We start from the raw sequence: 25,387 nt of genomic DNA on the forward strand, positions 1-25,387 counted from the left end.
GCTGGTATTCCTATTAGAAAACAGGCCAAATTCATTACTGAAGGATTACATGCGCCATGAATGGTAACATTTACAAACGAGTGCGTGTTTGACAGAAGAGTTGTATTCCTTTCCAGTAAAGAAGACCTCTTTGTTGGCTTGTTCACAACGAGAAGAAAACAGTAGTGACCATAATTCATGAATTATGCTTCCTCCTAAGGGTTTGTATCTACCAACAGGGAAGTGAGTCATGCAAGTTGTAAACTGAAATATTGAAATTGGCAAAGATATTACGCCATGTATTAACCATTCACTGGAGGACATCTCTGCTATTGTGAAAGGGAGCAGATCTTACTTCTCAAGGTGTAACATTGTGTACATAGCACCTCTTTTGGCAATGAGTCGTCGTTTACGTGTGAGGTTGAAAGGCAAGAATACCTATGTCATATTTAAGTAAGGCCATGGCACACTGCTATTCTTAAGGACCTGCAGCATCCAACAAAACTGCATGATAGATGTAAACTGACTTTGCCCATGGTACGATGAAGACGTGTCACTTTACATGATAGGAAGCACTTCATCCAAAGGATCTTGATCAGTTTGTCTTAAACGTGCGGCAGCTTACATGTGTGAAAGTTTCCAAAGTTCAGGTGAAGCACTGTGAGCTAGTCGAATTTGAGCCTAAAGGTACTGATGTGGTAGAGAAATTCAGTCCCTACATTCTGACGTCCTGTTATCCCAAGGTACAGTTCTGTTTCCCAGCAGATTCCCTATGAAATGACGCACAACGTGGGACCCAAAAGGGGAATCACTACACAGCTTGTCTTGATATTTTAGCCAAAAGCAAAGTTGGATTATTGTACTCTGATGTGGCATTTTTTATTCTAAGTGTGGGCATGTGCAGTCCAGCATGGAGAATGCTAATGGTGTCACACATAACACTGGATCAGTGGACAGCTCTAAGGACATATCTGAGTTATAAACATACAACCTGGTTGCCTCTGAACTTTGGTTAGGAACTTTAGTTACGTTGAATAATTTGCTCGACAGGCAGATGGAAAAGGCTGCTCAGCAACAGTACCTTGCACCTCTTTCAACACAAGGGTAGGTATGGTTTTCAGATCTCTCCTTGATGGCTTAATTGCTGTGTAGCAACTGTTTCCCCCCAAGACAAATTGATAACATTTATATTATTATTAAAAGGAAGCCCTCAGACTATACTAATTGCATAGGAATATATCCCAAATATCCCTATTTCAGATGTTTACAGGCCAATTCACCAAGTCTTGTATCTGTACATAAGAGTACTAAAGGCGAATTACCTTGTGTACCCTAAAATGCCTTAGTGAATATCTCCCATGGTATGTAATAGTCCAAGAGAATTATTCTCAGGGACTTTTTTGAGGTAGATCGAGAAGAATGTAATGCTATATGAAACTAAATGAAACTCAAGATATGCTTTTCGTTTAGTCAGACCAAAAAAGATAGCATGCCTGAACTTTGGAAGTGGGTCAGGACGTATAGGGTGGAAGTTAGATATTTAAAATACACAATAAATTTGACCTGGATTGAAAAGCAATACAACACTTCCGCAAATTTCTAATGCACGTGTTACAGCTTTCTTTTATTCTCGCAATATCTTAATACAAGGACCATTGGCAACATTAAATTAAACTATTTTGTTAATGACAGGGGGATTCTGGTGGCCCTCTGAACTGCCAAGCAGATGATGGCAAATGGGACGTTCATGGCATTGTGAGCTTTGGTTCGAGTACCAGTTGCAACACTGCTAAAAAGCCCACCGTCTTCACTCGTGTCTCTGCTTACATCGACTGGATCAATGACGTGAGTAGATTCTTCTTATGTTCATGTAAACAAGGTGTCATGTGGATTTCAACATTAGTACATAGTTTGTGTTGCACTCATTATAAAACCAGCATGCAGCCTGTGGAGAATGGAAGTACATTGTACTAAGCGCTTCATAATTTGTCTTCCATATCTATTCCATCCATTACAATGTAGAATATGTAGGGTGAATACAGTATATTGCACATCATGCAAATAGATAAAGGCATGATTATTATACAAAAGAGAATGGATCTTTGCTATGGCAGAGCTAAAAATCATGCCAGTCAAGCAGGGGGATTTGTAGAGAGAAATTATATAGGGCAATTAATGTCCTCACTTTAGTGTTGGGACAATATTGACCCACAAAGCTTCTGTTAAACATAGTACAAAAGTACCAATGATCTTGCAAGAGAACATCATGATGCTTACACCACCCAGTGGATGGTCGCCATTATGGCCTGCACTAGAAAATGTGGGGCAAGATACTGTTCGAGATACAGTGGCCAAGTAGGGTGTCCTCAGAACCAGATGGATTACAATAGGATGGTACTCTAGCTCCCACCTGCAACTTTTGGATTGCAACCAGACACATCCTTGCACCAGCACCACCATCCAATGACCGATCTTATTTCTGGTGATTCTTGGCTAGGCTTTAACAGTGTATAATCTGGCCGGAAATGATAAGAATAGGGAAAGGCTGAGTGCATAATGAGTTTGCATGAGGAACATTCAAATGCAAGCTGGCTTTTCTGGTCTTTTGGGTTAATGCCATGATGCTCAGCACAGGGGTAGCAGAGTAGAGCAGAGTAAAGTAAGTCATCTATGGCAGATAAATAATGAGAGCTGGTTCTCAGCTTGCATTTGCTGTCATTTACATGCTGCTGACCATTATTATTCTTAGTATGTTAGAGCCCTTTGACGTGTAAGCTTTATAAATTCTGATGAAAGTTGCCTTAAGTGTGATATATCTTCTGTTGCTACATGTCAGTGACTGATAATGTGTGTTCAGTCTGCTTTGGGCTAAGTAGGTGTCAGTTCCACTCCCAACTGCATAACTAACCAGTCTTCCAAAGCCATTGGTCAACCAATGAAGGAGACTAATAGCAGCTCTGGATGCAAAGCCTTAGTACCCCTCAGGCATTGTTGCATTACAAGAAAGAGTGGATTTGTAGTGTAGAGCCCTATAGCCAGAGGTTTGAATGGAATGTACATTCTTAAGCTGCATAGCCTGCTGTGGCCAAAGCTTTGGTTCCCAACTTGCTTGTAGTCTATATTAGTGCAAAGTAAAAATATAACGAACAAGGGCTATGTTGAAAGAAAGAGTTGCTCCACAAGATCTGCATGCAATTTACCAGCACCACTTATGATAGATATCATGATATTAACACTTTTCCCTCTCTCTCCTTCAACAGAAAATTGCCTCCAACTAAAGTGAGAACATGCCGCACCCTGGTGTTTCTAAATGTCGTGCATCATAACGGAATAAACCTAGACGATTCCTTGCATCTTTGTGTGATTAAGAAAAACACTGATTGTTGTCATCATATGAGTCATTTTCCTTTAGTCCCGGAGCAGCCAGTGGTTACTGGGTATTATCTGTGGTGGGTAGTGTGGTTTACCACAGCCCTCTCAAGCTTTCATGTAGGGTCATGAATCCCAATCGGATAAGCTTGTTACTCACTTTGCACCCTAGACTCTTCAAAGGTGGTTAGATCGAGGAGTCAAGCGTTACTCCAAAGGTAATAGTGGGTTTGGAAATCATGTACAGTATGGCACAGAAGTAGAAAACACACTTCAATGTCCAGCAAGAATCATTGTCTAGAAAATAACAGGTCTGAATTTACACATAAGAAACACAACAGTTACAATTATGATGAATAGAAGAAGTCACAAGATTCTATCTCTTTCCAGGACTATGAAAGGACCCCAAACAGTTTTATTGTAAATTATGCTGTAGGATTCTCAAATAGGATAATGGGGACTTCGCGGGCTATACAATCCTATGGGAGAAGGTTTGTATTCATGAGTAACTATAATATATTCCGAGTTTGGCAGATAAGGTACTCAGCTAAAAACATGGCGGTGTATCTTGACGGGCAAACTCGCGGTTCCTCATTCTAGTTAGAGTCAGAACTGCCAGGTTTCTGTCAGAGGAGCATTCACTATCTCTGATAGCACACCTGATATTGGGACATCAGTCACTTTTTTGTACACTGTAATTGCCAGGGAAATCTAGCCTTCCCAAATATAAAACTAGATTAATGACCATGCACCGGGGAAAATGCTTTGAGAGCAGAGTTCAAGGCCTTGCTGGCAGAGACCTCTGAATATGGTGAGCTGATCTCCATCAAGGCATCTGAGTATGTGCCTCTGCTGACCTGGCAGGACAGAACACAGCCTGGTAAACCTTAAAGAAGCCCTTTAGTTTGTATCTTATCAACAATAAGTTTGAGCAGGCAAGCAGAACACACAGCCTCTATTTCTAAGAACTCATGTGGACATAAGAAATCAGCCAGACCTTTAAATGACACCAATCTGACAGAGATTAACAGACTACTCAAGTGTCAAGAATTATTCACTTTTTAATTCCAACCTGGAGCTTGCCTGTTTGAGAGGCAGTGTTAATCATCATATGCTTTTTAAGCTTCATAACATGGATATTTTGACACTGAGTATTGCAGACTGGTGACCATTCCTCTGCTGGTGGAAGCTGCAACATCAGTTCTGCTATTGTTGAACCCACATGAAAAGCTAAAGCAATAAAGAATGAAAAAGGATTATAGAATGCAGACTGTGAGGCATTAATCAGATTTTTCAAGCCGGCTATGTTCTACTGAGGTAAGAGCATCTTTGCACTGTAGTAATAAATGTAGGAATCTGTTAATTTTTTGTTTTCCAAATAATGTGTTAACTGCTCACATTTAATTTCACCAACATGGTTCAAATATATATATGTATACATACTCAGAAAAAAACAAAGGTTACAGGGACAATATAGTTAGACTCAGATATCAATAGATATATTCAGCAGCTGTAGTTACCCGAGCCAACTATAACTTACACCCCCGCAATACACTGCTTATGACCTCAAATATTACATCACTCATGACATGGTCACTGACATCACTGCTGACATCTCAAATTACATCACTGATGACATCGTCTAGTGATTGTGAGTGTTTTTTAAAAGTTTATGAGCATGAAAAATAAATACCGAAGTACCACAAAAACTAAATTAGTATACTTTGTGTACTACCGAGTGATACTATTTCTAACATATGTTATGTAAGTGACTGTTTTGTATCCGTATGCGAGTGGCATTATGGGTATGTAAGTGGTGTGCGAGTAGCTGTATGGGTGAATAAGTAGGTGTGTGAGTAGCTGTATGGTTGAATAAGTGGGTGTATGACTACCTGTATGGGTGAGAGCTGTGAGAGCCGCTGCATTGATGAGTGAGTGACTGTATAGGTGGGTGAATGGGTGTGTAGGTGGCTCTATGGGTGTGCAAGTGGGTGCTTGAGTGGCTGAATCAGTGACTGGGTGGGTGAGTGGGTGTGTGAGTGTGTGAGTGGCTAAATGGTTGAGTGAGTGGGTGTGTGACTGCTTGTATAGATTACACTTTTCTGTTTGAGTGGGTGTTTGGTTGAGTGAGTTACTGTGTAAGTGGATGTACTGCTGAGTGATGTTTGTGTGAATGTCTGCATGGGTGAGTGTATGGCTGTGTTCAGATGTTGTATGTGTGAGTGAATAGCTGTGTAAATGGTTGCATGGTTGAAATATTAGAAAAGACACAGTGATGCAATCTTACTTAGAGGCTTGCTCCTCTACATTAAAGAGACAATAGGAACCCACCTCCTAGAATCCTACCTGTGGTTTTGGGATTATGACTTACTCTGGGAATTCTGAGCAAGACTAAGGGAGGGAGGCCATCCAGGATGACATATTTTTCCCCACTTGTGTTGCCCTGTTGACAACCTTTGGGAAGTACAGAATTAAGATCACTACTTTGATCCTATGAAAGAATACCCTCTGTAGCGCTCTAGTGCTCCGAGGGTCTCAGGTTGAGCCCCGGAAGCACTCCGCACCATGTATCACTTTCTGGCCAGGCGTGGCCAGAAAGCTTTAAATAAAGGGACCGAAGTGGCTCGGCACTTCCGGTCCACACCAGAGCAGCAAGAGTGTGTGTGTCCCCTTTCATTGCACGCAGCGCTGCGCTGTACACACGACCAGGCCCCAGAGGCCTCACACTGGCGACGAGGGTGGGATGATCATAAGCCCATCAGCAGAAACCCACAGCGCTACATCCCCGCAGCGCTACTTGCCTGGATGCCAGCCGGCTCGATCCCCACAGCCGAGCGCCGGAGAAGAACGCCCGTGACGGCAGCCGCCGCCGAGAGCAGGAGCCGCGCACACCGGTAAGCAGTGTGAGCAAGGAGCTGCGTGCGGCACCGGCGGCAGCGACGGCAGGAAGGCCCAGAACAGGAGACGCGCGCCGAGAGAAACGATCGGACGGCAGGCCCAGCAGTGCGCGCATGCGCGGAAAGACCGACGTCATCGCCGGAAGGGGAGCCCGAGAGAGCGCGAGGCCGAGAGGGTGCTTCAAGAAAATCGAGCGCGAGGCCTCGCAGGCGCAAGGAAGGCCCAGCAAGATCAACGACACCACAAGGCACCACAACCAAGGCAAGACACGCGCGAGCAGCGCCCCCATCAAGCATTGGCCAAGGCAAACCCCACAACAAGCACAAGCAAAGACAGTTAGCCACCTGGTGCACACCAGACCAAGCCAAAGCAAAACAGCACAAGCAAAGGCAACTCACAGCCCAACAAACATTGCCTCTCACAGGCACCAACAAGCACGAGCAAAGGCAAACCAGAATACCATAGAGAGCCACCGCCCAGCCTCATAATGACCACAAACCCAGGAGGAGCCGCTGGGGGAGCCGCCCTGGCTCAACAAGCAGCGCAAGCAGCACCAGCAGTAAACCTCGGCACACAGCCACCTGCGCCATCGCAACACTCACAAATCCAAGCACTACCACCTTTCAGCGAACTGATGGACCCCGGGACAGCGGCTCCCAGATGGGCCGTGTGACTAGGTCAACTCAACAACTATTTCACTGCCACCAGAGAAAAGGATAACGCAGTGAAGAGGTCCCTGCTACTGCACTTTGGAGGCACCGAGCTGTACAAACTATTCAAACATCTCCCAGACACAGGAGATGACGATGACTACGACGCTGCGGTCAACGCGCTGAACGCACATTTCGACCCCCAGCTGAACCCGCACTACGAGCGGTTCAAGTTTTGTCAATCCAGACAGAGGGAAGGGGAAACCATGGATGCGTTCCACGCGCGACTGAGGGACCTCATAAGCACGTGTACGGACGAGGACGAAAAGAAAGAAGTGACGGCGCAGCTCATTCAAGGTTGCCGTAACAAACACCTAAGAACACTCATCCTAAGGCAACCGCGAATCACACTGGAAGAAATATTGATCCTAGCCAGATCCCACGAACTGTCGGATGCACGCGCAACAGCGATGGAAGCAGCCCTGAACCCGCGGGCAGAATCAGGAACCGTGGTGAAGACAGAAAGGGTGGATGCAGTCCGCAACACCAGTCGAGGAAGCAGAGGAAGATGGCCGACCAGGACGCCACGCCGAGCGTCATGTGGATACTGTGGCCGAGACGAGCACAGCCAAGATGGCTGCCCAGCACGTGGCAAGACATGCTCGAAATGCGGAATACCTAACCACTTTGCAAGCGTGTGCAGGGGTGGCTCCAGAGGAAGAGGAGCGTCCGGAAGAAAACCAATCACAGGAGCAGTGAAACAGCTATCGCTAGATGACGCAACATCATCGCGATCACACAGATCGCCGAGGCGACCCCAGTTCGACGACTCCCCCTCGGAGGATGAAGATGAATGCTACTACGTGTCATTCGTAAGTGAACTAAAGAAACGACGGAGACCACAACCCAAGTGCCAAATACACATCGACGGGTCCCCAGCGTGTGGCGTCATTGACACGGGGGCCACCGTGAACGTCATGGGAATCCAGCACTATAAAGCACTGAAACCAAGACCCAAGCTAGTTCCGTCGAGGGCGCGCATACTAACATACGGCAGCCAGGAACCCCTCCCACTACGAGGAAAAATGACGGTCCAAGTAAAAGCAGAAGACAACGAGGTAACGACAACGTTCCACGTAATAGACAAAGAAGCAGACCTGCTAGTAAGCAGCAACACAGCAGAAGACCTCCGCCTCGTTGCGTTTGCAAACGCCGTCAAAGTACTACAAACCGAGGACATCCTGGAAATGTTCCCCACATTATTCGAGGGTCTTGGCACGATCAAGCGACCACCGATCAAATTACACATCGACCCCGCCATCCAACCTATTGCTCTAAGACACCGAAGGATACCCTTCCACTTGCGCCCAGCTGTGGAAAAGGAACTCAACCAACTCGAAGAACAAGGGGTAATTGAGAAAGTCTCAGGGCCGACGCCGTGGGTATCCCCGATGGTGATAGCCGAGAAACCACGCCAGCCAGTCAAAATCCGCATCTGCATAGACATGAGGGTCCCCAACAAGGCCATCCGACGGGAGCGGCACCTCACCCCAACAGTAGATGACATCTTAACTGATCTGAATGGGGCCCAATGGTTCTCTAAGTTGGACCTAAATGCAGGATATCACCAGCTCAGGCTAGCGGAGGAAAGCCGCTACATTACAACATTCTCGACGCACCTAGGGCTGAGACGATACAAGCGACTAAATTTTGGCATCTCATCCGCAGCCGAAATTTTCCAGAACACAATAAAAGAAATCTTAACAGGGCTTGATGGAGTGCTGAACGTCAGCGACGACATTTTGATTCACGCAAAAACCAGCGAAGAACACCACCGAAGACTGAAAGCCACCCTACAAAGTCTCGCACAGTATGGAGTCACTTTACACAAAGACAAATGTCAGTTCTTCAGGAAATCGATTGAGTTCTTCGGATATATATTCGACTCAGACGGAGTAAAGGTAGACCCCCGCAAGTCGCACGCCATCAAGAATGCTCCAGCACCGTCAACAGCCTCCGAAGTAAGGAGTTTCTTAGGGATGGCGCAGTACTGTGCCAGGTTCATACCCAATCTGGCCACAATTGCGGAGCCTCTGAGAAACCTGACGAAGAAAGACAGCCCATGGAAATGGACTGAAGCGGAAGACAAAGCATTCCACCGGATCAAAGAGGCCCTCCTAGACAGCACCACAATGGCCTACTTCAACACGGCAAGACCCACCGAAGTACTAGTGGACGCCAGCCCAGTGGGCCTGGGAGCTCTCCTGTCGCAAGAATCTGAACCAGGGGTTTGGGCCCCGCTGGCGTTCGCAAGCAAAGCCCTGACAGCAACGGAGTCAAGGTACTCGCAAATTGAGAGGGAGGCACTGGCAGTAAAATGGGCGTGCGCCCATTTTCACCTCTACATATCCGGTCACCCATTCAGAATGGTGACAGACCACCAGCCGCTAATCCCACTATTCCGCGGGACCGCTCCACATCCACCGCCAAGGATCGAGCGCTGGGCAATCCAGGTTCAACAGTACCAAATGGACCTAGTATACCGACCGGGGGCAAAGAACCCAGCGGACTTCCTGTCACGCCACCCCCCCGCAGAAAAGTCCGGCGATACAGACCCTGAAGGTCAGACCGAGGAATTCATCAACATGCTAGCAACAGGCGCTTGCCCCTGCGCGCTGACTGCTAACACCATCATCTCCCACTATGACAGCGATGCAGTCGTCGGAAGGGTGAAGGAAGCCATACACTCCGGAACGTGGGCAAACTTCCTAAAGGATACCAACGGATGGGACGAAGCGGACAGAACACGCCTGCAGCAGTACTGGAAAGTCCACGACGACCTCAGCTGCGCAGATAACGGCCTCCTACTAAGAGGGACTCGCGTGGTCATTCCCAAGGCGCTGCAAGAGAGAGCAACCACCCTGGCACACGAAGGACACCAAGGCACCCGCTGGATGAAAGCGAGGATGCGAGAGAAGGTATGGTTCCCCAACATGGAGGAGAACATCGAAGCCTGCGTGCGAGAGTGTCGAGCATGCCAAATCACGAGCAGCCCCGAAGCACCAGCACCGATAATAACGGAGGAACACGCCCCATCACCATGGGCATGGTTAAGCCTGGACTTTGGCAGCTTCCCAGACGGGAGAGTCACAGTAGTACTAGTGGACAACTACACTAAATACCCCATAGTGGAAACAGCAGCATCAACCAGCTTCGCGAACATTCGCCCCATCCTCACCAAAACTTTTGCTTTGTTCGGCATCCCAATGGTCATCAAGACAGACAATGGGCCCCCGTTCCAGGGTAACGAATTTAAGGAGTTTCTGAACAACCTTGGAATTAAACACCACCGAATCACCCCACAATGGCCGCAAGCCAACGGTGAGGTAGAACGTTTTATGAGAACAATAAACAAAATACTGAGGATATCGTCAGCGGAAGGGAGTGACCTGGAAGAAGCACTACAAGCATTCCTAAGGGAGTACCGCAGCACACCGCACAGCACCACCATGCAATCACTGTGGGCATTGATGTTTGCCGGCCCTCGGAGAGACCTACTACCAATGGCTGACGGCTGGGCTCCCGAACCATACTCCCCAGCAAACACCCAAGAAAGGAGAAGGAGGACAAACGAGAAAGCGAGTAATAAGAGGAGAGCCCAGACAAAGGCCCTGAATCCAGGAGAGACGGTGCTGATCCGAACAAGGAGACCCGGAGGCCGGAGGGAAGTTCAATACCCCATTTGAACCTGAGCCCTGGGTCATAAAGGAAACCCACGGAACAGCAGTCACAGTCAGCCGGGACGGAGAAGAGGTGACTCGCAACATATCGTGGTTCAAGCCCATACCCGCTCAGAAAAGACAGAACTCAAATGATGACGTGCCTGTAGCGAGAGAAGAGAGAGAACCTGCAGCCTCAAGAGAGAATTCGAGCATGTCCCCGGACATTGCAGAACACCCATCTCCACCCTCACCGGGACCTCCTCGAGACCCGATCCCTCCGAGAGGCAAGTGGCAATATAATCTGAGATCCAACCCACGACCTAATCATAAACTGGCTGATTTTGCATGTTGAACTGACTTTTATAATTATGTTGAAAATCCAAGTTGGGAAGGGATGTAGCGCTCTAGTGCTCCGAGGGTCTCAGGTTGAGCCCCGGAAGCACTCCGCACCATGTATCACTTTCTGGCCAGGCGTGGCCAGAAAGCTTTAAATAAAGGGACCGAAGTGGCTCGGCACTTCCGGTGCACACCAGAGCAGCAAGAGTGTGTGTGTCCCCTTTCATTGCACGCGGCGCTGCGCTGTACACACGACCAGGCCCCAGAGGCCTCACACCCTCTACCACCCACCCACCAATAGTGTACTGTAAGGTCGGAATAAGTTGTACCTATGATCAACTGGAGGAATGTGGATTCTTGTGTTAGTCTTTGTTTGACGGGCAGTGTGGAAAAAGCATATGGATGATTCATTGTAAAATAATCAATCTGAAAAAAGTCTGAAGCACACCCTCTAGTTTGCCTTAATTTAGCGTTTGTCCGCTTTAGTCAAGTTTAGCGTGAGGAAGGTTTATACAAAAACCGAAATGCATTGGGTGACAACAAAGTGTACTGATTGGAATGGAGTTTCTTTACATGCCAGTGAATAGGCCCGGATGGACAATTCTTGAGCAATTTAAATGCAGAAAAATATCGGACTTCATTTCTTCGACGTGAATGATTAAAAATGGTTAAAATAAGAGAATAAAATTTGGATGAACTTTGGCAATACTAAGGAGTACGAGTGATTACATATCTCAAATGTGCATACAGCTGTGCAACTCTTGTGTGGCACGGGACACGCGTGCCACAATTCAGTGATGATTTATCGTAAAGACATACGAACATGAATTATGCATGCAATTACGCTACAGTACTAGATGCCATATTATGAGTGTCAGTGCTGACCATTACATCATTACATAGGTGACATCTCTGGTTTCATTGTTTGTTCGGGATGAACTGACTACTAGAACTATTTAGTCACGGAAGTTACTGCCCTCCTGCTTGGAAGTGCAACAGCAAATTATCAACAAAGTGTTCGGAAAGGTGGCAGCGCCTTATTTGTCTTTTCCACTGCCAAGTTCCAACATGTGCATCTGCTGGGTCAGTTCCAAGTCTATCAGACAGTGCATTAAGGCAGTGCGTTAAGAACAGATCATTTCAATCAGTACGTAATAAACAGAAACGTGGTAGTTCCAAAACCTGTGGTGTTAGTAAAAACAACTGCCGAGTAGAAGTTAGTGTTATCGGTGAAATCCACCACTCTTGCTCTAAATAAACTGCCTCCCTATTACCAGCCGTCAGGAGCATTGACATTGGGGAGCGCTTACTTGCCAGTAGCTGAAAGCAGGAATTAAGTCATGAACGAGCTCACTACGGGCCATATGTATCAAGCCTTTTGTGAATCGCAAAGGCCGAAATTCGCCGAATTTCGGCCTTTGCGAATCGCAAAAGGCCATTTTGCATGAATTGAAATGTATGAAACAATCGCATCTTAAGGAATCGCAAATACTTGCGATTCCTTAATTTGCCATAGCATTTAAGGAATCGCAATTTTGCGATTCCTTAAATGCTATGTATGAAGCTTTTTAGAATTGCGATTTCAGGTTTAGAAATCGCAAACTACCACCAACTTGTAGTTGGTGGTAATTTGCGATTTATTGTAAATATGCACAATTGTGCATTTGTGAGGGTGGCATATGACGCACATACATGCCCATTGGGCATGTATTTGCGCCATATGCACACACATGTAATTTACAGGGGTGCAGCAGGGTGTCCCTGAGACACCCCTGCACCCTTGCAATAATTCTAAAATTGCGATTAGCAAATTGCGAATTCGCAATTTGAGAATTATTTGGAAATCATTCCTATGGGCCTCCTGGCCCATAGGAATGCATTGGAAATTATTCCTTAATTGCGAATTCGCAAAATGCGAATTCGCAATTTAGGAAGCTTAAGGACTCGCTAAAAAAAGCGATTTTCTTCATACATACCATTTTGCGATTCCTAAATAGCGATTCCTTAAAAATCGCTATATAGGAATCGCAAAACGTAACTATGATACATATGGCCCTACATCTCAAGGGCTGCCTGGGTTTGCCTGCGAGAATTCCGAGATGGTCAGGGGTCTGAAAAGAAGACTGCTGTGCCGGAAAGCAGAGCCGACATAGAATAGTTCCAGAACATTGCTTCTTGGGTGACGGTCTTGACACAAATCGTCTGCGGTCAAGCGGACGTGGTTGAAATAACGTAGACCATGCCCTCTACTACACCTAACACTGTGGATGGGCAGTCTAATCCTGCAAGGTTTCAGGATTGCTGGAAAGCGCTAGAACACAAAAGTGGACACAAGTCAATGTCCATATCGAGACGTTCAGTGCTGGAAGAAAACAACGATTTAAATAAACAAAGGCATTCCACAGGAAAGAAACCAAAATAAATAACTATATACATATAACGGTCTTCACCACACAGCTGCTTGTTTTACCTGCAAATGCCATCAATGATTTTGATGATTAAGCGTAAAAACTTAACACATTGTTAGGGACTGTAACAACAAAAGTATGCTGGATATGTTTCTAGGCTGTCCCAAAAACGTGCCACATGAGGATGTGAACCCCAGACAGTGTGTGAGCAGCTGTAAGAATGAGTGTGTGGCTGTTTGAGTTGTTATATGAATCAGTATGTGGTTGTGTGAGTGGCTGTATGGGTGAGTGTGTGGCTGTGTTAGTGGCTGCATAGGTGACTGAGTGGGTGAGTGAGTGAGTGGCTCTATGGTTGAGTGAATGAGTGTGAGTGGTTATTGGGTCTTTGAATGGGTATGTGAGTGGTTCTGTGGGAGAGTGAGTGGGAGTATGAGAGGTTGTATGGGGGTGAGTGGTTCTATGGATGATGTGATCAGTGATGTAATTCGAAATGTCATGTGGATATCGCAGACCATGTTATAAGTGATGTGATATGTGAGTTCATAAACAGTGCATTATGGCTGTGTACGTTATAGTTAGCTCAGGTAACTATAACGGCTGAATTTCAATGGATTAGTATGAGTAAAAACTGAGCCTAACTATTCCATTTCCGAACTATAACGTCCCTGTAACCTTTGCTTTTCCTAGTCAATTTTGAGGCTTTTTATTGATTGTATTTCCTAACTACAACCTTTGAGAATGGGTATGTGAGTAGCTGTATAGGTAGTTGAGTGGGTGTGTGAGTGGCTGTATGGGTAACTGAGTTGGTGTGTGAGTGGTTTTGAGGGTGTGGAAGTGGGTTTGTGAGTGGCTGCACAGGTTTGTGAGTGGATGTGTGAGTGGCTGTATGGGTCTGTACAGTGAGTGGAGAAAGGGGGTGGGGCCTCCGACAAGCTCTCCGTAATTCCTGGACTAAATGGTGGTAACAGGAGGGGATCTTGGCCCCCCAAAACCCTCAGCGTCCGAGGGGACTTCATCCCCCAACGAGTAATGAACCAGTAGGTGCATTTACAGAGTGGTTGACAAAATGGGTGTGGCCTCTGACGAGCTCTCAGCAATCCCACGGTGAGAGACTTAGTGGTGGGAACAGGAGGGGTTCTTGGTCCCTCAAGGTCCCACAGCACACAAGGAGACTTTATCACCCAATCAGTTGTGCACCAGGAGATGCATTTGCAGAGTGGTGGACAAAGGGGGAATGGCCTTCATAATTTATGCCCCGGGCAGGTGGTGAGCTTCAAACAGTCCCAGGAGGGAGATCAGCATGGCCCCCTCCACTTATAAAAAATAAAGCCTCGGAGAGGTGGTGGTCCCCGGGGCACCAATCTGCCCATGGAGAGGGGGTTCGTGCTACCCCCCATCCATTATATACATAATGCCCCGGGGAGTTGGTGGTCCTCGGGGCTCAAATCTGCCCATCGAGAGGGGGGTCCAGGTGAATAGAGGACATGCTAAAGGAGAAATAGCTATTATGCTTAGTACAAATTTTAGTTGGTCTTACAAAGAATTTTTTCATGATTCTAACTTGATTCAGGCGATTAAGTTAAATCTTAAGGATTCCCAGGATCATTTAAATACTCTGTTAATTGTAAATGTTTACCTTCCTCCTGATGCATCTTATGCTCACCTATTGAAATACCTATTTGTTTTTATTTCCTCTATTTTGGAAAGGGAAGATTGTAAGTCTCTAAGGCTAGTAGGTGATCTGATTGCTAAAGTTTCCTCACATAGTATTAGGGTATTCTCCAACACTGAAAAGAAATTAAGCCCTAAAAATCCCCAGTGCCCAATTTCCAAATAAAAACAGGACAGATAAAAGGGGTGCTATATTACTTGAAGGTCTGAGAAGCTTAGATGCTATAATTGCTAATGGGAGGTTAGAAAACGATTTTCCTGCAAATTATACTCATAAGGCCCCAACAGGGAATTCTATCATAGATTATCTAATTATTTCCTCTGATTGTTTTTGTAATTTGTAATCTTATAAGTATAGAAGTGTTGGGAACTGATTTTAGTGATCATATGTTGATCTGTTTTAAATTCAATTACACCTGTGCTAAGGTAGGCCTCTGGAACTTTAAATGCAGTGCTGTAGGGTTTAATGTAAAAAAATGGTAGAATTCACTGGAACTCTCAAGCGACAGTTAAAGTAAAAGCGAATTTAACTACTCTGATAAAAGATCAGCACCATCTAGTTATGACCGAACATGATTCGCCCCAAATTGATGTTCTGGAAGTTTATACCCGTAATATAGGTTCTTTGGCTGTAGTAAGTAAATCATCGCATGTTCCAACTAAACAGAGATCTCATTTTAATCCAATGCTCATTTTAAATAGGGAAATCAATACATTGGTGAGGGCTCAGTTCCTGAACTTTACTATTGAACGAAGTAACTCAATCAACTTATTAAAGAGGAAAAGGCAGAGGAAAAAACGCTCTTTGAAACAAGTAAAGGAAGATGGTGCATGGGTGCAGTTAAAAGAGGCATCCTCCAAAAACAAGCAAAACATTTTTGGGAAGTAATTGCTGACTGCTGTGGCACAAGAGTAAAATCTTTCCCAATTCCTATTAAAGAAGAGGATTGGAAAATCCACTTGGTATAACTCTATGCAGCATATACTAATTCCCCCAGTTTCATCCCCACTGCCCCTGACCCCCTGGAAACTCATTTATCCAACTATGTACACTCATTGAGTGACGTAGTTGGATTTATAATTAAAAAAAAAGAGATATTCAGGAGCAATGGGTCCAGATGAAATTCCTATGACGGTAATTAAAAAGGAACCACTCTTGTGGGCCACGTTTTTAGTCCCACTGTTTAACTTCTGTTATTCTCAGGGGAAGACATTGCTGTCGTGGTCTGAAAGTATTTTAATCTCCCTACACAACAAGCCTATGCAATGCAATAGGTCTTGCATTAGTAAAAGTTTGAGCTTTTGGCATTGCAAATAATAATGCAACAGCAATAGCTCTAATTTTTTTTAATGTGAGACCTAACAATGCCACTATGGCATAAATTGCACACACAGATTACAGAACTATGGGAGTACGTGTTTGGAAAACAAAAAATATGTGATTACAAACTAGGCCTTAGAGGCACATTCCAGGATACTGGTGATGAGACATGCGACAAACAAACAAAACATCCATATACAGAAAAATATATATAAAAGAGAAAATAACATTGAAAAAATAAAGACCCTTGATCCATTAACAACATTTTTATTTTAAGTTGCAAGCGCAAGTCACTTACATATAGCAACAATAAAAGTTTAAAATAATGTGCAGGGAAATACTTGTAGAAAAATATTACCTTAAGACCGAGGGCCCTCTTATTCCATAAACACGCTCAGCAGAGTAGTAGCAGGGGAAAGATACACCAAGATCACCTGGGGCATGAGAGGGACAGACATAACGTAAGAAATCAAGAGGGTGTGTAGCGCGAAAATCGCAATCAAATACAAGTCCACTGTGCAAAGGATAACGTGGGAAAGAGAGTTGAGAGGTAACGCAATCTCGCCTTAAGCAAAATTCAGTAATGACAAATAGGCATGATCCAGTATAAGTGCTCCAGTACGATGAGCTGGAAACGCATGGGAATTCTGTGGGCAAGGTAGTGTCTGAAAAGGCAATGTTTTAAAAATGAGATGAAATAAGCTCAAAGTAACCAAATCCTAACAGTTTCTAACCATGGGAGATCATCATGGTATACGCATGAACAGCGGTCCTCAGGAGTTACACAAAACATGGCACAATCTGGCATCTGTGCTCGAGTTCTCTTTTCTTCTGGACCACTATGGTGAAACACTGAGACAACAAGCGGGTGTAGGGGGAGTGGAGATAGAAGACATCCGTGGGCAGCGCGGCATGGTGCAGGACTCGACTAAAAGGGGTAGCGCAAGTCCCTGCGGCACGGTTCATTACTGAACTATACGATGGCTCATTTTTTGAAGATCAGTGTCGCCAAAAGTAAAACTTTAATCATGAAGGGTAACAGAAGTATAAAATTAAGTAAATTCAAATGGCATATTGGTCTAGGAAAGGTAGAGGTGGTTGATTCATATTTATATGTAGGGAAAATAATAGCGAGCAACTCGAAGAATAAACTTCATATCAAACACAGCTCCTGTAAATCTATGTCTCACGCTAATGGTCTGCGCATTTTTTTATAGTGCAATGGGTAGAATACATTTTTTGCATCTGCTGACTGTTTTTAAAGCAAGAAATCCATCAACTTTGCTCTATGCTATTGAATCAATCCCTGTAAAGGATTGGAGTTTTTTTTAGAGAGGATAGAAGGCCAGATTTTACGTAAATTGTGTAATTTCAGTACGCTAGTTCCATCAGCTGCTATTAGATCAGAATTTTGATTGATAAGCACCCATATCCAAGGCATTTCCAGAGTTTTACGTGGAGGATACCAGTTAAAAAATAGTGAATCTTACTCACTAAGAGGTTTCATTTGTCAAGGACTGTTTGGTGGTATTGGGGAAATACTCTTTATATCGTGACTTCAATCTGGCACTAAAATTCTTTTGTGTTCAGGAAGAATCTTTGGTGTCCCTCCCGCTATTAGAATTTAAATCCTTTGTAAAGAATTTAAGTGGTAAGATCAGTTTTAATGGAGATATTGAGTTCCGTAATACTGAAGAGAGATTCAAGATAATAGCCAGGACAACTTCCCAGAGACTTCCCCAGAAATATTTAACTTGGAACTTAGATCATGGAACAAGACGCTGGTTCTCCTTATTTCACATAAATCTCCTACCTCTAAATGATTTAACAGCACACTGGTCACAGAATTCGAAAAATGGAGGAAAAAAAAAGTTTGTGAACTGAGCATTCAGAACCCGGATCATGTTTTGTTTCTTTGTCCAGCACTGGCCTCCAATCGTCATCGCAAGCTTAGGCTGATATTTTTACAAAAGGGTGTTAAGGATGTAGCTTCAGCTCACGACTTTCTCTCTAGTCCCAAAAATGAGGCAGTTAGTGCAAAACTCTTCAACTTTCCCAAGGAATTTATGTACATATTTTAATTGTATATTTAGGTCTCGCGACCTATCGATGTGCGCAAGCGCATCGAGCGGAGCAAGAATTCAAGTGGCGAAAACATCGTCAAACTAAGGGCTTTCAGCCCCGCCGCGGTTTTCATGCAGTTCACGTGTACATGCACGCGCATCGCATGCAAGCCCAGCCCAGCCTCTCGCATTCCCAGGCTCTCCCGCCCCCATCCGGCATCAGGCTTCTCCTCCCCTAGCAGCACTCCTCCCACACCAGCAACTCCCCCCTCCCACACCAGCACCTCCCCTCTCTCTCACTGCAAACACAGCCTTGCCCTAACAGCACTCCTCCCACACCAGCACCTCCCCCCTCCCATACCAGCACCTCCCCTCTCTCACACTGCAAACACAGCCTTGCCCTAACAGCACTCCTCCCACACCAGCACCTCCCCCCTCCCACACCAGCACATCCCCTCTCTCTCCGGCTTCCTGGGGTTCAGAATATGTCACCCGTCAGCCTCTGCCAGCACAGTTCTCAGACTTACACCAGGCTCTCCCGCCTCCATCCGGCTTCCCTCCGGCCACAGTACTGGCACTCAGGTACGCCCTAAGAAATGGATGAATCTATTTGCATTACTGTTTTTCCGCACAAATGTCTATATTCCAGCGAAAACATACCAAGTCTGAGTCATAATGTACATCATAATTGTTCTGCTGATCCATTAAAATAACTTATAATAGAAAGATACTCGCATTCATTTGTGCAATGCTTTTCATGATCAGCTGTGAAAGTCTTCTGCGATGCTATCTCACTGTGATACCATGAAACCGTGCCTGACATGTACTGTTGCTTCATTAATTAAAAATAGATCATTTTGATGTTAAGTTGGTTATCCTATCCATACACCCCCACCAGGCTGAATAGCGTCCTTCATGGACACCCAGCTGTTCTTTAATGCATGCGCAGCTCTAGCCTCCTACCAGTTCTCTGAGTGACCTTGGTGCATGAATGGATCATCCATCCTGACACATACTGGAGTTTCTCAGCACTAAAATGAAAATCTGTACCCCGCTCCTGTACACTGCGCCTGTGAAATAATTCCAGTTTCAAGCCAAGTCCATTAGTCATAGATCACTGTACGTCAAGGCCTCTAATATGCTGACAAAGAGCACAACACTGGTGTACAGGAGTGAAAGCGCCATTGGAAAAGTAGGTAACTTTTCTTCCTTTTTACAAATGTCAAGCTATTAATACTGCACTTTGGGGATCAGAAGCAATTCAGCTGCAAGGGCTTTCTCGTTCAAGGTTAATCAAAGAGAATCCCTTTGGTACTTACTTTGTCTAAGTGTCTTAGCACAGCAGAGCGCATCGCGGGCTTTGTCTTACATGGTTCGGACATACATCTGCTGCGTTTATGCTTCAAGTGGGAACAAGCATTAGCAAAGTCACTAGGTTTTGCCTATGAGAGATTACTTGACTTTGTCGATGTTTTCTTACCCAAGTTGTACAGCAGCATGACTGTAAGGAAGAAGCTGCTAGGTCTGCAATGAAAGTTATTACTCAGAATAATTCTCCTTTGATATGTTCTGGCTTGAAAATGGAGCTGTCTACATGATCTATTAATAGTAACTTTAAAATATAGAGTTGGTTAACACTCTGCCCAGAGGACTATTCTCTCTCACGTCATGCAGTTGGCTGTTTGGTGTACTGTTTGAAGTTCTTATATTGCAAAGCATGAGGGTCTGTTTAACACCTCAAAAGTACATGGCTTCATCACATATTACGTTTTTCATCTCATAGAGCATTGTATACATAAAGCAGTCTTTTTTATGTGTAATTTTTTTAACATAACGTGTATTTATAACGCACACATTCACCCATGGGTATCTTGGCGCTGAATAACAGCTGTTTATTACTCAACTTAACAGTACACACTTTTATCGACCTCTGAAGGATGAAAGACTAAGTGGACCCTCTGGTATTCGAACCTGTGACCAAGAGCTCGAACACAGGCCCGTATAGTCAACGCCTTAGTCCACTAAGCCACCAGACCTCGCGACTTTCAGCAGGCTTTTTATTTTATTAAATATTTTAGTCAGGACTCCAGTGCAAGCCAGACCCGTTGGCCTGGGCATCATCATTATTATTATTTAAGAGTGTTTTTTTTTTTAATCATCCAGCTTTTATACCTCACTGGAGATAAAGATGCAAAATCCTACAGTGAAGAATACTCTTCTACCTTGTTGTGATCTGCCTCAGTTGTGCACTGCATATTTCTTAAGTGACTGGTGTGACTGGTGTGTCTGTTGATGCACATCTGTGGGCTGTCTGCTTGGAGTGTTCATGCTTACAGTGCTGCGGAAAATAAAGCTCGATTTTAAGAACAGTTGGTTAAAGCGTCTAAACCCGTTCCCAATATCCACTAAGCTGCAAAAACTAATTTTCTTTTACATAATTGTCTTGTTTGCTATTGTGGCGCAGATAGCCGTTTGCCGTTGACAGTTACGTTCCAAAGTGGATTTAAGAAGTAATTCGTGGCCCCAGGCTTACATTTGTTTTCCCCACACAACATTTCTGCAGGCACACCATTTTTTTCCATCCTTGTTTTGTTTGAGGTCACCACAGGAGCCCACGGAGCTTCAAAGTGAGCGCTCTCACCTTCCGGATTGGTGTTGAGCCCTCCCCCACCCTCCGAGCACGAATGCAACGTTTCCCTCAACCCACCCTTCCCCGTGCATAGAGTGCGCAGCCATCCATGTCCTTACCTAGAAGAGGGGAAACTTTTAAGCCCTTTCTGTGGCATCATTGACCAGCTTGCAACACGCACTCATTAAGCTGGACAGGACGCTTTGCAATCAAACTTTTTTAGATGAATATTTATTTTATTGATAAAGTACCCTGAGCAAAGTTGTATTTGCTATCTATCACTCTATTACTGCATTTGCAGCTTTTATCTCTCCTCCTCTGCGAGCTTTCCAATCGTTCCTGCCCCCCCTCCCCTATTTAATTTGTTTCCTGTCTCTTCATTGCTTGCCCGTCCCCCAAACCCTGTGCCTTGCTACGGTTTTCAGACTGCCGATTCTGCTGTGAAACCACTGTTTTGCCCTGCCTGTGTTTATGCTGCATGAGTTGTTTCTAACCCTGCAACAACCTTAATTGCTGGGGGTTATATACAAGGGTATGGTCGGTCCTTAGGGGCTACATGTCTGTGGCCAGCTCACCATGATTAAAAAAATAAATATTCATTAAAAGGGAAATCACCCACGCAAGCCCACTATCACCCACGCAACACCACACTCACCCAAGCAACGCCACTCACACAAGCAACACCACTCATCCACGCAACCCCACTCATCCACGCAACCCCACTCATCCACGCAACCCCACTCATCCACGCAACGCCACTCATCCACGCAACGCCACTCATCCACGCAACGCCACTCACACATGCAACGCCACTCACCCACGCAACACCGCCCACACACGCAACGCTACTCACCCACGCAACGCCACTCACACATGCAACGCCACTCACACATGCTACGCCACTCACACATGCAACGCCACTCACACATGCAACGCCACTCACACATGCAACGCCACTCACACATGCAACGCCACTCACACATGCAACGCCACTCACACACCCAACGCCACTCACACACGCAATGCCACTCACACACACAACGCCACTCACACACGCAACGCCACTCACACACGCAATGCCACTCACACACGCAACGCCACTCACACACGCAACGCCACTCACACATGCAACACCACTCACGTTGCCAATAGGTCTCGCAGTAGGAAAGTTGGAACCATTACAATTGCAAATAACAATGCCTTTTATTTTTTTTTTCATTTTAAAAACAAAGGGCTTTGTCATTTACAAAACCAATAGCTCCAACTTTCCTACTGCGAGACCTATTGGCAACGCCAGTGCTTGTTTTCAAATGGGATGTAATTCCTGAGCCGTTGCCCCACTGTGTAGACATAATATTTTCTCCTATTCTCGAATGTATGTCGCATTGTTCTGTCTACCATTTTGAAGGCTTTTGCATATTTCATTTTTTTATTTTAATTGTAAATTTGCACATGATTTGGTTGCTCTCTAATAGTTATTTGCACAATTCAGGAAGACCTGTTCCCGCTTTGTTGACTGCTAATTCCAAAGTTTACTCCTTGAAATTGCTATATGTTGAAAAAAAATTATTCAGAGTGATTTGTCATTATTACGCTGTCACATGCTTTTATTGCACTTTAAGTATTAATTGGTATGTATCCTTTTAAGTGGACCTCATTGGAGTTCCAAAACATTAACAAACTGAAATGAATTTAGAGGGGGTTTCGGCACCCCCCGACCCCCCATATTCACATAATGCCCTGGGAGGTGCATTAGGAGAGGGGCATCGTGTGCCCCCTCCTGGTTTAAAAAAATGCCCTCGGGACATGACCCACACAGGGGCTCTAATCCAAACAAACACGTAAGCCTGCATTCATTTTTTATTTGCCATTTTTGCTGCCGATTCATGGCTCCATCGTGTTTCCACAGCAACATTTTTTTAAAGCCTTTTTAAAACGTTTGGGTTCACAGGACCACAGTTAGGGGTCCACGGCATTACTACCCAGCCCCCTTCTCTTTTTTTTAAGCATTTTTTGTGAAACTCGGGTGAAAATGAATCCCAAGATGGCTGCCAACACTTCCTAGTTAAAGTGTTGGCAGCCAATCAGATATAAGCAGGAGGGAGTACCGGAGCCGTTGCATCACTAGATATACAAATTTGGATTTTCCTTAATATCTCAAAACCTACCAAATGGATTTACACCAATTTTTAAAAAGTTCACTTTCTGGACCAACAGTTACCTTTATGTCAAATTTGGTGAAATTCCTTTCGGGCTGTAGCTGTGTCCAAAATCCCTATGGGAAACTGCATGGGGAAAATTGTTTTGAGATCCTCCCCTTTTTCTAGGCCCCTGCTTGACGGATCGCCTCAATAGTTTCAAGACAACAGCTGAAGTGAGTGGCAAACCAGTTTTGAAAAATTGGTGAGGATTTGGCAAACAGAACCAAAGTTATTGGCAAAACAAAAAATTATTTTCCTATAGTAAGTTGGTCCTATCTGTAACTACCATTTGGCAATGGCAAGTAGGTGAAATAGATAAATTAGACATTCACATCATTAGAACTTCAAAACTATTGTTAGCAGTATTTTGGATGGTGTCATCAGTAATGTAATCCCTAATTTAATTTAACAGGTCTTGAGCAATGTAATATTTGAGGTCATTAGTAGTACATGACAGGGGTGTAAGCTAATGTTCATTGACCAAACCTTAAATGAGGATTTTCCGTGTTATAGGGTTTGTTTTATAATCATAAATGCATTTTATCTTTGTTTTTTTCTAGTGATTTTTGAAGGTGTTTTTAAAACATAAATTATGGCCTTATAAACAAAACTAACCATACATTAACTGTAACCTTTTCTTTTTTAAGTGAACTCCTGAGTTTTTCTAACATATTCTACATGGAACTGCATTTTTGACCCAACCGGTTTACAGCAAATTGTTACTGCGCATGGATTTAGGCTGTGAGCAGTAGGGGTTGGCTGAATGCCCTTTACCCAATTTGGGATGGGCAGACAACCTCTGAAACAAAAGGCCTTTAGCAATGTGAAGCAGGGTTTGGCTGTAGAACCTGACCTATAGCCAGACTAGTATGTGAACCCAGGTTAGCAGTCCTTCCCTGATAATATTCAGGCTATCACCATAATTTAACCTCTTCATGCCCAGACTGAAACACCTTTAGAAAGCGAATTTCATGAAACCTACAAAACGGGTTTACATCAAACCAAGCAATGACACTCCCCTGGCTAAAGATTTAGTTTCATGCTCATTTTGCCATCATTCCATTCAGGATTTCTTTCTGTAGCAGACAGCTAAGATTCCTATAGGTAATACAATGGAAAATGCTCATTTTTCTGAGAACCCATTGAGTGTTCCTCCCCTTGATGGGTTAGCATGCAACCCAAAATATCACAAGGTAGCTAAATAGGATAGGTGTCTGCCAAGTAATGTGAATATCCATAAAACTGAACAAATGTCGTTAAAAAAGAAAATATTTTTTACCCCTCCTACACAATTTACTTTTCAACCCCATCTCAGCTCTGCAAGAAACCTGAGATTCCTGCAATGGGCTGAACATGTGTTCAGCCCATCAAATTTCTTGCAGGTTTATTAAAGATCAAAGTTTATAGCACATGAAAATTGTTATGCCCCCTCTTTTAACTTTGCCTCCATGATGGATTGGTACAAAAGCTGCCATACCCACAGAAGACTAAACATGCTAGCTGTCTGCCAAATAGCATTCAAATTCATCAAATGGTGTCATAGGTATTAGTAAAGGATCTCTTTTTACCCCGTCCCACCCTTACATGTACACTTATTGATTAATCTGTACAAAGAGCAAGCTAACAAATGCCAAGCATCTGACAGATGTTGTGCAAATTAATTAACAGTGCTAGGGTTATATGCTAATTAAAAAAGCTCCTTTTGAAGTATCAAGATAGATCTAAGATTTAGTCTCTTTATGGCCATACTGGGACCCTTTTTAAAGACTCATTTAGTAAGACTTACTGAAAGGATTTACACCAACGCAAGCAAAGGCACTCCCGTCAAGATCCATTGTCATGCCCAGTTAGGTGCAATTCTGTTTAATTGTTTTTCTATATTGGGGCACAAAGGATCCTGCTGAAAGTGAAATGGGAGAGGTTTTCTTCTTCCCTCATGTTTTTTTGGTCCAGATTTGTTTGATCAGCAAGAAATATATGTATGTATTCTCAGTAAAAAAGCAAATGTTAAAGTGCTAATACAGTTAGGTATGCTAATAATATCTTACTTTACATTAAAAAGAAAAACTCAAATTAATGAAGTGACGTTATAGTTAGGTGAAAATATAAGTTAAAAGGTAACTTTTTAAACTAAAAAAAA

The 25,387-nt window shown here is 44.3% G+C and overlaps 1 protein-coding gene across 1 annotated transcript in view; it reads left to right on the plus strand.

Moving 5' to 3' along the window:
- The window catches only part of LOC147709300 (chymotrypsin-C-like), a 48,145-nt gene extending 44,440 nt beyond the window's left edge, over positions 1–3,705 (plus strand). Inside the window, exons 7-8 of the mRNA XM_086927855.1 lie at positions 1,672–1,824; positions 3,240–3,705. Of these exons, the coding sequence (XP_086783981.1) occupies positions 1,672–1,824; positions 3,240–3,257 (171 nt within the window). The 3' untranslated portion in view covers positions 3,258–3,705. The remainder of the gene's footprint in view (positions 1–1,671; positions 1,825–3,239) is intronic.
- Positions 3,706–25,387: the final 21,682 nt, after the last annotated feature.

Source organism: Lissotriton vulgaris, chromosome 6 (assembly GCF_964263255.1).
Source record: "Lissotriton vulgaris chromosome 6, aLisVul1.2, whole genome shotgun sequence".
Taxonomy (NCBI): Eukaryota; Metazoa; Chordata; class Amphibia; order Caudata; family Salamandridae; genus Lissotriton; species Lissotriton vulgaris.